At 40.9% G+C, this 13013-nt stretch overlaps 1 protein-coding gene across 2 annotated transcripts; it reads right to left on the minus strand.

Annotated features, from left to right (window-relative positions):
- Positions 1 to 1528: 1528 nt before the first annotated feature.
- Positions 1529 to 11057, minus strand: golm1 (golgi membrane protein 1). 2 transcript variants are annotated; one of them, XM_075467843.1, is made up of 11 exons: positions 10881 to 11057; positions 9527 to 9668; positions 8056 to 8235; positions 7769 to 7823; positions 7516 to 7618; positions 7163 to 7286; positions 6351 to 6504; positions 5983 to 6210; positions 4644 to 4808; positions 4346 to 4444; positions 1529 to 3989 (listed from the first exon to the last, which is right to left on the minus strand). In XM_075467843.1, exons 2-10 carry the CDS (start codon positions 9653 to 9655, stop codon positions 4347 to 4349), a joined length of 1236 nt encoding a protein of 411 aa, XP_075323958.1. In that variant the 5' UTR covers positions 9656 to 9668; positions 10881 to 11057; the 3' UTR covers positions 1529 to 3989; position 4346. The 2 variants fall into 2 exon arrangements, with proteins under 2 accessions (XP_075323958.1, XP_075323957.1); XM_075467842.1 differs by having other exon boundaries at positions 6351 to 6507.
- Between the last annotated feature and the right edge of the window lie 1956 nt (positions 11058 to 13013).

Consider the following 13013-nt stretch of genomic DNA (forward strand, 5'->3'; position numbering starts at 1 on the left):
ACCTTACCAGCAAGCAACAAAACGAGGGCAAAGCAAAGCTTCATCATGGTTCCTCTGGATGTGGATCCCTTCAGGTTGACTGCCCGATGCGTCTTCTTTAGTGCCAGAGGTTGAAGGATTCTTTTTATTGGCTGGTCCTCCGAACAACATTGGTATCCTCCCCCAAAGCTTGCTTATCTTGTTGTTTCATACACCTATTATGGGAGTCAAATGAACTGTTAGGGTGGGACAGATGGTGGATCGGGGCGGCTGGAAGGACTGGTAATGAGGGAAGAGGAAATACTGTTCTCCACACCAGTGCCATGCCCAATCTTTTGAATTTGAGGAGCCAGATCAGAGCACTATTATATTAGCAGGCATATTCATGTTCGACAAAAAGCCCTTTTTCTGCTCAGTGTCTTCATCTCTTTTCATTTACGAGCAAACAGCAAAGTCTGCAGCCACAAGTGAGACATTTGTTTGTTTCAATTCAAACTTTGCAGAGCGACCTGTCAATTAGTGTCTCAGACTTTTTGTTTTTGGTCATTTGTATGATTTGATTTGATGATGAATGTTGGACATAAACTTTGTAGTATTCTGGAGTCCATTTTGCATTTTAAATCAAACAACTGACTTGTATTACATCTATAGAGGACTATTGTGTTGTTGTTTTTTTTCACAAACGCAAGTCTAAAAGTTTCTCGATGCGGCTTTCCTGTCGCCTTCATTCTCTGCAGCATGTAACAGGACAATGTTTGATTTAATCTCAAAGCAGCATGAGCAGAGTTTATGGAATAAAACCTGCTCTGCAGGTGCTCTGTGTGATTCTGTTAGACTGACTGTTAAATATCCAGTTCACTCAGCACTGGTTGGTCTACATTTGGAGGGTCAGTTTGTAACATTTATTGAGATACACTTTCAAGACGTCAGAAGCCAGAAAGCTTCCTGGTGTCCATCATCTGTTATTATGGAGTGTAGGGCGCAGACAAAGAGGTTTTCCAAAAGAAAAAAAAAAGTTTATCAACTCTGTTTCATATTCCAAAGTAAATTAGTATGTAACATTTAATGCCAAACTTTCAAACTGTTCAATGTTCAAAGGTAAAAACTGACATGAAGTGTGTTAAACCAACAATACATTTTAAAATGCCATTTTTTCCTTCCTTTGGAGTTCTTTGAATATGAGATAACTATAGTTATTTAAATATAGTTAGCTCTTATTTGACTGCACATTGTTTCTTATTTGCTTATGGATTAGATCATACGTTGATCAAAAGATATGCAAAATGTATTCTTTGAAAGGCTTTTGGAAGTTTGTTTTAAAATAATGTTCCTGATGGCTAAATTTTCAATGCTTACAACACAACTTTGTAACTTCCCCATCACAGCTGTCACTGAACTAACCTGAAAAGAGGGTTTATATTTCTATTAATCCTGTACACAGTGTACAAACTGTCATAGTCATGGCTTAGCAGGTTATTTTCTCCCGTTTTCTTCTTCAAAACCAGCATCAGTTCAGATTATAACGGAAGAATGGACACGCACGCAATAGTGTTATTAAAAACTTTTTATTTCTCCATCATCAATAAAGGCTATGATTATTTAAATCTTTCAGTTCACAATTATAATAGGACACAACATCCCGACAAATCAACAAGAAAGTCATCCATTTTATAAAAATCATAAAACTTTTGCTCACCACGTACACAACGTTCGGGTCCAAAAAGGGGACATTTCACACAAACACGAGGACAGTTCTTTAGGAGAGCTGCTGCGGGACTGATGTTCAAAAGAAAGCCAGTGCTGATTATCAGTGAAGGGTTTTCCCCTCATCTCTTAGGTGCGGCAAAGCATTAGGGGAGCTCTTGTGGGCCGGGAGCACCGTTTTGATTCAGTGTCTGAACGGTTACTGTACAGACGCGGATACAGAAAAATGAAAATGTAAATATGAAAAGAAGTTCATTTCTTATGGATCGAAACCAAAAGCTGCTAAACGAACGGCCTGCAGACTCCATAAAGACAATAAATCAAGAAAAAAGAAAAGGAAATAAAAAAAAAATGATAAAAATCAGGTAACACTTATTTTACACAGAAAATGTTGTTAGAGTGAACTACTCGGTTTAATTTACATGATTAAACGTGTGATAATCCTTGTGTGTGTGTGTGTGTGTGTGTGTGTGTATTATTTCATTTCAAACATTGTAAAAGTTATTTTTTTTTGTGGTTCAACACTTGAGTTCTGCATAATAATCGTGTCTGTTTTTGCACTGAAGCTAATAGACCATAATGACTTTAAACCAAGCGTTTCTGTGGCTGCAGCTTCGTATCAAAAGTGAAAAAGTGTAGGCTTTGTGCATGTCGTCACAAAAAATAAAAAGCTACAAACGACACCTCGGGATTTGGACTTTTACAGAGGACCAAACTTTAACCTTAGCGTTAAAACAGAGCGGCTCAAAATGTTTGACACCAAATGAGAGATCCTCTTTCAATTCTCTCCTGAAACAGCCAGCGGCAACGCAACCATAAACTACAGCACGGAAAGCTTTCAGATAAGCAAATAACAGCATTTAAAGTTAGATCATTTCCCACTACTAGATTAGACTTTATACTAGATTATAAAGTCTCAGAAGGGACTATTGAGGATAATCAAACCGTTATGGAAATTGAATTGTGAGTAACAGAAGGAACTCTATCCCCCTGTAAAATAAAACACATTATCTGTCTTGTATATAACACAAGGCGACAAATGATCCCTCTACAACGTTACTTCTGATGAATTTGCACTCATCCAACAATTCCCAGTTTAGTGCAGCATTACATGGAACACACGTACATCTAAGAAGTACTACTAAACAATTCACATCTACTGGCTTGAAGAAGCAACAAAGCACTACGCACCGATCCTGCTTTGTGGACACGTCCTTCATTTTTTGTCACAGCAATTCTCAGAACTCCCGCTCCACATTCTCAGCAACATTTGATTCAGCAGGCCAGACACAGCATGTACAAATTAATTTAAAAAAAAAATCAAAAACGGAATCGATAAGGCATTCATCAAAACGTCAAATTTAAAGATGCGATCCGAGTTTTTCCCAGCAGTTCCTTTCGTTATAAAACATTTTTCCTGCTTTACTTATGTTCGGCGTGGATGGCTGCCGAAACTCCCACCTCGCCACACTTTGGGATATGAAATGCAGCTCGGAAGATACGCCGCTAAAATGCCAGAACATTGCAACGGTGTCACCTCAGAAATAATTAGTCATGGTCCAGAAATGTCATAACAATAATAATAATAATAATAAAATATGTCACCATTAATAATGAACACCTGTCTATTGGTTATGTGGAGTGTCAATAACATGGAATTTATAATCCGTGGAATTCAACCAATCATCGTTTTCCGCAGCCATGTAAGCTCTCATTTGACAGATATTTGAAAGTTTTTCTAACTACTGACAAAAAGACAGAACACTTCTAAAAGAGAATTTGTTGAGGAGATAGTTTGTTGAGCGTGCTGTTGGATCACAGAGTGGTGGACTGTGCTGCAGAACCCTCTGCTGGCAGAGTTGTGTACCTGGAATCACTGATATCTTTTAAACTTGCGACAGCATTTCACACCCTGTAACCCTACCAGGGTCTGCACATAGCTCAGCTCACAGCTGTTATCGAGTGACCATAGCACATGTCAACACATCGTCAAAATCAGAAGGTTTTGATCAGGCATGCAGAGGTGCTCTATTTTTTTTCCAGCCGAATGGTGTCAAGTCTTCAGATGTCTTCAGTCGTGTTTGGCATTCTCGAAGGGAACCGAATAGCCGATGAGAAAGTTCGAAAATGACAAACGAAAGACACTCCAGAGAGAAAATGAAAAGATCAAATTGAACACATAGCAGTCTTTCATGAGGAAATTTCCATTGGAGACAGCTGGTTTACTTGGCTGCTGAACGGAGCTTTGGTGCGCAACAGGTCCAGATCTCTGATGTGATGCGCAGGGTCCTTAATGAAGTTCATCTCTGCAAGAAGATTTGTTTCTGTCAGTAAAACATTCCGAACATCTAACGGGAACAGCTGCTGCACACGTAAGGGTCTGCTTTCTGCTTTCTCAATTGATTTTCTTCTTCTTTGTGACAGCATGCGTCGACGTTACAGCAAATTGATGCTGAGCTGTTTTCAAGCATGAGCAGTGACTGATCTTTGAGAACAACTTAAGATCTCACTGAACTCTTCTGAAGTAAAATCTGCCCAAAGCTGATCGCACCATGACAATGTGTGACATGTTGAGTCAGTGCACCGTGTAAATATGAACTTAGGAATAAGAAAGTAATTAAAAAGACATTTGGAAAGAATTATGGCGTATTTGAGAGTATACCTTAAATCTGAGCAAGTGCAGCTTGTTTGTCTGCTTCAAACTCTCCTTCGTTGTCATCATCCCCGTTGTAGTCAGCCAACTCCTCCTCCATATCCTTGTCTATAAAATGAGATGATGAGTTGGTCAACATAAGGCAGGTGTGTATCCTTTAGTTAGACAGTGTTATTTCTTTATAATTCTAAGTAAATGACCGTATCTCACACAAACTCTACTGCAAATTTGAATTCACAGACTTCTCAGTCTCCTTTGTTTCATTGATTTTTTTCCCCCAGTTTCATCCAATATAAAACACACGTACCGATATTTTCAGCCTGTTTGTTTTTCTGCCTTTTCTCCAAATCAACTCCACCCACTATTTGCTCATCTGCGTCATACTCCTCTGGCTCCTCAACCTTCTGGTCAATGGGAGACTCATCTACCTTCCCTTGACCGATAAGTATGCCCGCCATCCCAGGGTCAGCCTCTGAAAGAACAATCAGCCGTTTAGCTTTCAGATTGCGCAAAATCTCCACTAAAGTTCAAGATTTAGTTTTGACAACACAATGTCACATTGTTTAGCCAGACCATGGTCATTTATTTATTTATTTTTTTTTTTTTAAACTTTTTCCAGTTTTGTACAGACCGACACTGCAGCTGCACATCTTAAATGCCAGTAAAAAAAAAAAAAAAAGATAAAAAATAACAACATATTAACCGGGACTGAAAATGGCTAAACCCCATTCAACTGTAATGTCAGCCAACAGTTAAGACATGACATCCAAGTCTGACCCTGCGCTGTGAGGTGGAAAAGGAAGCTTATGATATTCTTAAAGGGATACGCCACCCCCAGGCCAAATTAAGTGTATCCCCGCATTCCCGAGACATAAATAAGTGTGTGGGAGTGTTTTCCTGGCGACCCAGGCATTGTCCGAATCTCACAGCACTGACCACTGCTTGGTTGCACGTAATACATACATGCTAGCGTCGCCAATCGAAATATTTCGCCCGACGTGAATTAATTTACTTGATTTACCTTCTAATTACTGTGCGAGTGGTGTACTTTCACATCGAGTGCAAAGGACTGTATAAATCAACACGGAAGGCTTGGTTTGCTCATGTCGGTTTGGGAACTAGTTTCCGGTGCGGAAAACACAGCCGAAGCACACTCCCCGCTACGTCATTGGGACTGGCTGCTTCACGCTGGTTTGTTTGAGGAAGTCGGGGGTGGGGATTCCCAATGACGTAGCGGGGATTGTGCTTCGGCTGTGTTTTCCGCACCGGAAACTAGTTCCCAAACCGACATGAGCAAACCAAGCCTTCCGTGTTGATTTACACAGTCATTTGCACTCGATGTGAAAGTACACCACTCACACAGTAATTAGAAGGTAAATCAAGTAAATTAATTCACGTTGGGCGAAATATTTCGATTGGCGACGCTAGCATGGAGGTATTACGCGCAACCAAGCAGTGGTCAGTGCTGTGAGATTCGGACAATGCCTGGGTCGCCAGGAAAACGCTCCCACACACTTATTTATGTCTCGGGAATGCGGGGATACACTTAATTTGGCCTGGGGGTGGCGTATCCCTTTAACCTCTCTGTTTTCACCACATGCAGAACCTGTTTAGTCGGAAAGTACAATTCCAGGTGAGTTATTTACCTTCTGTCTGAGTGCCATCCTCATTGGTGTCCATCACCTCGATCTCTTTATCCTCAGTCAGATTATTCTTGAAAGGCTTGCTGGTCTCTTCCTCAACCTCATCTGTTCTGATAGTTTCCTCTTCTGTTTGCAATATGTCTTGCATCACTGTAGCAGCAGAGGGAACAAACTGGGGCTCTTCTTTAGAGAGATCCTTTACTGGAGGCTTCTCAACTGAGACATCAGAACCTGGAAAAACAAGCAGGCAGCATATAAATGCTAGGTCAGATTGCATAAATCATCAGCACACGAAACTTTACCTGCATGCGCTTCGATTCATACTTCAGTAAAGTAGTCTAAGAACCAAAACATTCACGTTTTTCTTCTACCTTTGTCCGGGATAATGTCGTTGGTCAGCAGTTCCGATGTGTCATTTCCTTTGAGCTGAGAGAGGCTCGGTGTGTGGCTCACAACGGTTACTGCTCCATCTTGACCAGTCTTGTATGTTCTTTCATCTTTTACTGCTTCAGCCTCTGCATTTCCCTGCTTTGGGGTCAAGTATCACACACCATGTTGAATTAAATCACAGCACAAGAAAAAAAGACAGATAAGGCAAGGAGAATCAGACGATATTAACGACAAAAATCCCTGCACATCTTCCAACAGTGTGCGACTGGATGAGGTGCCTCTGAGCTAAGGACAACCAACTGACAAAGGATAAAAGAAGGCTGGAGCTCACTGATTCTAATGCAATTCATTAGTGAGAATCAGAAGCTCTCGTCTAGTAGAATTAGAGTGACTTTCTAACTGATGCGGCCGTGCTAGCCAGTGGCAACGCAACTTCCACACATGCAGCAAACATTCAGCTACGGTTAAGCTGAAACAGACCTTAAAAAAGGGCTGAATCATTTGTGTCAGCAGGGTTGTGTTAACACGTCACCAGTTTGTCTTGCTGAGTCACAATCACATACAGGATGTATTGTGAGAAACACTTTTAGGTACCGGTATATTCTTACTGGAGCACCAATTGGCTACAATGCACAAATGGACAATAATTAAACTGGATTTACAGTCTACAATCAAAATTCATTTTCGACTCTGTCCTCCTGCCCTGATCTGAGCCCTGCGGAAAGACTGATGACATCCCATCAGGACCTAAACCTTGCACGTGCTTTACTGTCAGACAGGAAAGCCCACTTACCTGTGAAGAGACACCTGGAGCTGGTATGAGCTTCTCCATCTTCTTCTGAACTTCACGTTTAGCAGCGGCCACTCTCTCTTCACACAGCTCCTTCTGGGAAAGCACCTGGGAGTTACAGTGGGTCCTAAACAGGTGCACAAACACACACATTTGAAGTTAACCTGGCTGAAATATATGAACTGGCCTGCAGCCACATAATGTGGCAATGGCAGTTCTCAAGCAGGTGACACAAAAACCCGAGTGAAAGATTAAGCAAGGTTTGTGTTAATTATCTATATCAGGAGAGCTATCGCTAATGTAACTGAAGCTTCTTTGCTTTCAAATATAAATGTATTAAGAAGTATTTCCCTTACATGTCATAAGTGAGTTTGTTGTTTAGGGTGTTGATGTTGCCTTGGCAACTCTGCAGCTCCTTCTGAAGTTTCCCCAAGTCATCATTCAGCTGATTCAGCTGACCTGCAGTAAACACACACACACACACACACACAAAGACAAAAAAACATCTGAAGAGACTTGAGAAAAAGTACTTCCTTTTTCTACAGAGTCCTGCTGGTTGTTTGAGCAACACAGTTTTTTGGGAAATAGCTGTTAAATGTAAAGTGTTACCTTTGAGTTCCTGTGCAGTTTTGGCGCTGGATGAAATGTTTTGCTGCAATATGGCCTAGAGCAAAAAATATTTTTTTCTTTTAAAAAAGCAGGAAATATCAATATAAACAGCTGCATTACAGCTTGTATCAAATTTTCCCTTAACGATATCTGTTTAATGTGAGCCACAACCGAGAGGAAAGCCTAAATTCCCCATCGTTTTACAGTTGAGGAGCAACAGTTTAATAAGATATTTCAGCCCACTGGCGCCATCTTTTATAGCAATTTAAACTCTGAGTGGTGTTCACCTTCTCTTGGCTGCAGGTGTTCTGGGCTCCCTCCAGCTGTCTCTTGTAAAAGCTTTCTATATGGCTGATTTGCTCCTTTTGTCTCTGGATCTCCCCCTGGAACTCATTCTTCTTAATCTCCGCTGCTCCTCGCTCAGCTACCCCACGCCGCACCTGGCCCTCCAGCTCATATAGCTTGGTCTGTGTCACAGAGACAGAAATGATGGGGTTAAGATCGACTCAAGACATTTGCCACTTTTATGTCACTCATTCAGGTTCCACTCGTGCCATTTAAACAGAAGAGGACACGAGTGATTATAACCACATCCATATCACTAGAATGAAATTATTTAAAACAAAAAAAAAATACATTTTTTTTTTTTTTTTTTAAATCAACGAACTGGCATAGTGAGCACACTGCTTATCTTTTGGGAATTTCTTCTTCATGTCACTTATCCCACTGATATATATATCGGCGACAGTTACACAATTGTTTCTACAAAACAGTTTTTGAAATGTTTTGTGAGGTCTTAAGTCGTTCCTGCTCTGTAAATCAAGGAGAGGGAAGTTTATCCATATGGCACCACGCGGACATGAGGTATACAAATTTAGATACATTCATATAAAAGAAACATAAGAAAAAGCATTTCAACTGCAATAAAAAGGCAAAGCAAGCAAATAAATAACCAAACACTTAACAGACAATAATATCAGACACAAAGAAATTAAAGCCAGACTAATCTAAATGAGTTTAGTTTCAGGTAACTAAGGAGCTTGTCTCACAGGTGCAGGGCACAGAAACTAAAAGTTGTGTCACCAGCTCACTCGGTTTTAATCCTGGGAGTACAGAGTAAACCTGTCCTGGATGGCTTGAAAGGGGTTTTGTTACATGGAGTCATTTAGGTCATAAACTGTAGTGCTTATTCGCGAGTAATATGAATGTAAAAATCTATACCTCGTGATCGATGCTGACTTGTTTAAGGCCTGGTGTCATGTGGTACACTTTCGCAGCAGCAGCAGCAGCAGCAGCAGCAGCATTCTGGGTAAGCTGCAGTTTCTCTGACTGATTCGTCGCTGTGAACTGCAAAGGCACCGCTACAATGCACATTGATTCATGCTGACACAGCTGTGTCACCATGAAGGACAGATAAGCCTGTGATGGTGAGCTTCACACAAGCTGTGTTGTTGCTGTACGTGTCCACGTTCAGCTGAATTCAGTGTTTGTTTGTTTTATTTAAATTTACTGAGGCAACTCATCTTTCACAATATGATATGACACACTGAGTTTGACTGGCATTCGGTAACCGGTTTGTCCGTTTATTAGCAAATGTATAGACGAATGCATTCGTAAATACTCTGCCATTGTTATACTGCAGGCATGTGCTCTGAAATTCTATCTATTCAAGCTGCATGGCTTAGGCTTTATCCAATTGTTGTGCTTGAATACATGCAAGCAGTGGTCAAACTAGTTTTCTCCACAAAATGAGCTTACCTGTAGCTCCAGGTTGCGGGAGCTGGAGACCCAGTAGTTAAAGCCCAGAACCAAGATACAGGCGATGAGAGCCGCAATCATCAGAGGGGGGGATCTTCCTCCACGACGCCCGTTACCCAGCGCACCCATCACAGTCTACAAACTGGACACACACAAAAAACACAGCAATAATCAAGTGTCCCGGCCGTTATTATCTATTTTATTTGCTTGTTGAAGAGTGCAGTGTAAAAGAAATTTGTGAACACACGTTACTTCACGTAAAAAAGCTAACGGTCAGGCGAAGTTTACACCATTAATGCAAGCAAGAAACACTATCTAACCATAAGGGAATGATAGTACCATTGCAACACATCTGGCCGTTTAAAGCATGAGGCTTCACAAGGTCACACAGGTGAAGATTCAGACCAACAGAAAGCAGAAGAGCTGTTTGTTACTAAAAGTGTTGATTTCATTCAAATGTATGGGGAAGAGTGCAAAGCAGGACATTTCCAGTAATCCATAGATGATCAAATGCAACACCTGAAACCCTTCCACAATCTGTTAAGTTCACTTCACAGGTGCAACATCCTATCGTCCAGTCATGGCACTGCATACTGTCCGTCTAAACAACACGCATAACTTATCACATGGACAGTACATACGCTTGGGTTATATTTTCATGAAGATGACCAGACGAAGGCGCAAAATCCCGTGTAAGAGAGATGGACGCATGCTGTCACACGGTACGCCCGTTTTATGGTACGCCCATAAAACTGAAAGCCGAAAACTATATGAAACGTATTATTGCTAAAAATGAAAACTAAACATTTATCTGGGTCGGGAAATGTAAGAAAGTGACGCAGATATGAAAGCAAATCTTTACCCCGTCGCTCAGCAGCAGTCACGTAAAAAGGTAAGGATTCTCCACCCAAATAACAAAAACAACCAACTGGATGCGAAAACCTGCCTCTTCTTGAAAGCAATCACAGCACAGATCTGGAGCTTGTTTATACCCTTAAAGATGTCGGTAATAACTCAAAATTAAACTTACATAAAACAGCCAGCACAAATGAATCCTCCTCCACCGTTTGCTAAAACCAGGTCTGGATAAAGATCGACTATCACAGCTGTGTTGTGACAGTCGATACAATGATGGGATTATCATGTTCGAAAATTATACAGAGAAACTATCAAATGTTCGACTGTCAGAGCATCAAAGAGTTAGACTGAGCTAAGAATAACTTTTATTATTTCATTGCGTGAGCAATCAGCGTAGCTTCTCTCCACCGCAAGCTAAGATTAGCATCGTTAGCAACGCAGCTTCCCCAGCTGGCATTAGCTTTAGCCAACGTTAGCAGCAAACCAATGTACTTACCCGCTATATTGGTCAAAAATCAGAATTGGATATTTAGTCCAGTAAACTGAGTGATACTTGGTGATATATTTGACAACCAGTCCACGTTTCTCTTACAAATAGCAACGCTTGCTATCTAGCCCGTACTCATTACTGCCATACAAATAAGCAGGTCTTCTGTATGGGACTGAGACAGTCGAGTGATGCCTCTGATTGCTGTACGAAAATTTGAATTTTCCCTGTCACGTTACAATTACAATAGAAAAAAATCGTAAGTGCAAGATGCATTTTGAGGAGTGTTTTATAGTTACATAATGGAACACCATTTGCTGCAAAGCTGATGTTTATATTTAAAGGTCACAGCGTCTTCTTTGCTTTCGATGGTGAGGTATAAATGACGTACTTTACGAAGAGCACGGGAAGGCAACACATCCTATTTTGCAAATAAGAAGACGCAAACAGCATTGATGCTCACACCGGGAAGTTGTTTTTCGGTTTATATATCTCGTTTGTTTATATTCATTGTACGACTTGCCGCCATCAAATTAACTATTAAAATAATCACGTAAATCCGTCTGTTGATGTTGTTATATATTCACACTCTTGCTTTTCATTGTGTGTAAGCCCTGGTTTTCTTTTATCTTTTTGCACTAGGACTGATTTATACTGTAACCACAGTTTTGTCTCAGTATGAATGTGTTTTTTGTGGAACATGTAGAGTCATAAGATTCCACGAAGACGTGAAAACATAAAAGAAGAGGACACTGTCTTTACTTTTCAGTTGAATCTCTCAAGCCATTTACTCGAGTAATTTCTACTGCATGATGTAGTGTCTCCTGGGGTCCGTTTCACGTAGCAGGTTCAACCAACTCTGAGTCTATTCCTGACCTCTGAGTTGATCTACTCTGAGAAAGAAAACTCTGAGTTTTCGGTTCCACAAACGCTGATTTGAGTGAGGTTAATCAACTCTGAGTAAGTTCACCTTGAGTTTAGCGCGTGCACCACAACTTTAAAAAGCCAGCATCAATGGAGCCCCGATTCGACGAGTCACCTTGGCAACGGGGAGGAGGGGCTACGTTTTTCACCAACCTCGAATTGGAAATCTTAAGTTTAAGATGAAATATAAAAACATTATTCAAACAGGTGAGACCTCGGCATGGAGGTACCTCATTTTGATCACGTTTTATACTATAAAATAAATATTAAAGGCGGGGTAGGGGATCTTTTTCTGGAACATTTTTTACATATTGCTTGAAATTCTCTTCACACCCCCATTGCAACCAATTAATTAAAAGTTTTGACACAAATATGAAAAGTTTTAGTGGCCTCTAGAACGTACAATCTAGAAAAAACAGTATCCAATCATTGTGAACGGACCGTTCACAATGATTGGATTCTGATGCCGTCTATCAAACTGCAATCTGCTCCTCCCTCCCCCTCCTTCTCCCTGTGCGCGTACCCTGCTCCGTGAACGAATTACGCGTCCAGAAGCTTGGCAGGAAGCTAAACTAGAGCCAGCTTGGCTAGCACCTAGCATTATTAAACGTATAGTTAGCATAAACTAAATACTAAATACGGTAACGATCGATGCTTGCTGTCAGAACAGCGTTCGTGCACCTTCGTGCTCGTGCGCGTTCATGTACTCTAGAGGCGTGCCTTCGGGGGGAAAGTGAAGAAAAGGGTTGGGACTTTTTACCTGTGTATTTTCAAAATGCAGCTTCGCTGGACTCAAAATCCAGGATCTCCTAGTCCTACCCTACCATTAAAGGTAGGGTAGGACAATCATTGTGAACGGTCCGTTCACAATGATTGGATACTGTTTTTAATAGATTATACGTTCTAGAGGCCACTAAAACTTTTCATATTTGTGTCAAAACTTTTAATTAATTGGTTGCAATGGGGGTGTGAAGAGTATTTCAAGCAATATGTAAAAAAATGTTCCAGAAAAAGATCCCCTACCCCGCCTTTAAGTGGCTATTTGACTGTGCAGTTATTTTATTCCCAACATAATGCTGTTTTCACACACATAAACTATGTATTCTCATCTATATCATCCATCCATCCATTATCACCGCTGAATCCGTCAGTCGGGTCGCGGGGGGGCTGGAGCCTATGCCAGCAGTCAATGGGCAAGAGGTGGGGTACACCCTGCGC

Source organism: Odontesthes bonariensis, chromosome 6, assembly GCF_027942865.1.
Source record: "Odontesthes bonariensis isolate fOdoBon6 chromosome 6, fOdoBon6.hap1, whole genome shotgun sequence".
Lineage (NCBI taxonomy): Eukaryota > Metazoa > Chordata > Actinopteri > Atheriniformes > Atherinopsidae > Odontesthes > Odontesthes bonariensis.

Excerpts from the sequence above, each read along its gene's own strand:
- golm1 (XM_075467842.1), bottom strand. The coding sequence starts at position 9,655 with ATGGGTGCGCTGGGTAACGGGCGTCGTGGAGGAAGATCCCCCCCTCTG. Across the intron at positions 7,824-8,055 it reads ACACCTGCAGCCAAGAGAAG|GCCATATTGCAGCAAAACAT; the intron begins GTGAACACCACT and ends TTTTTGCTCTAG. Across the intron at positions 7,619-7,768 it reads AACTGCACAGGAACTCAAAG|GTCAGCTGAATCAGCTGAAT; the intron begins GTAACACTTTAC and ends TGTTTACTGCAG.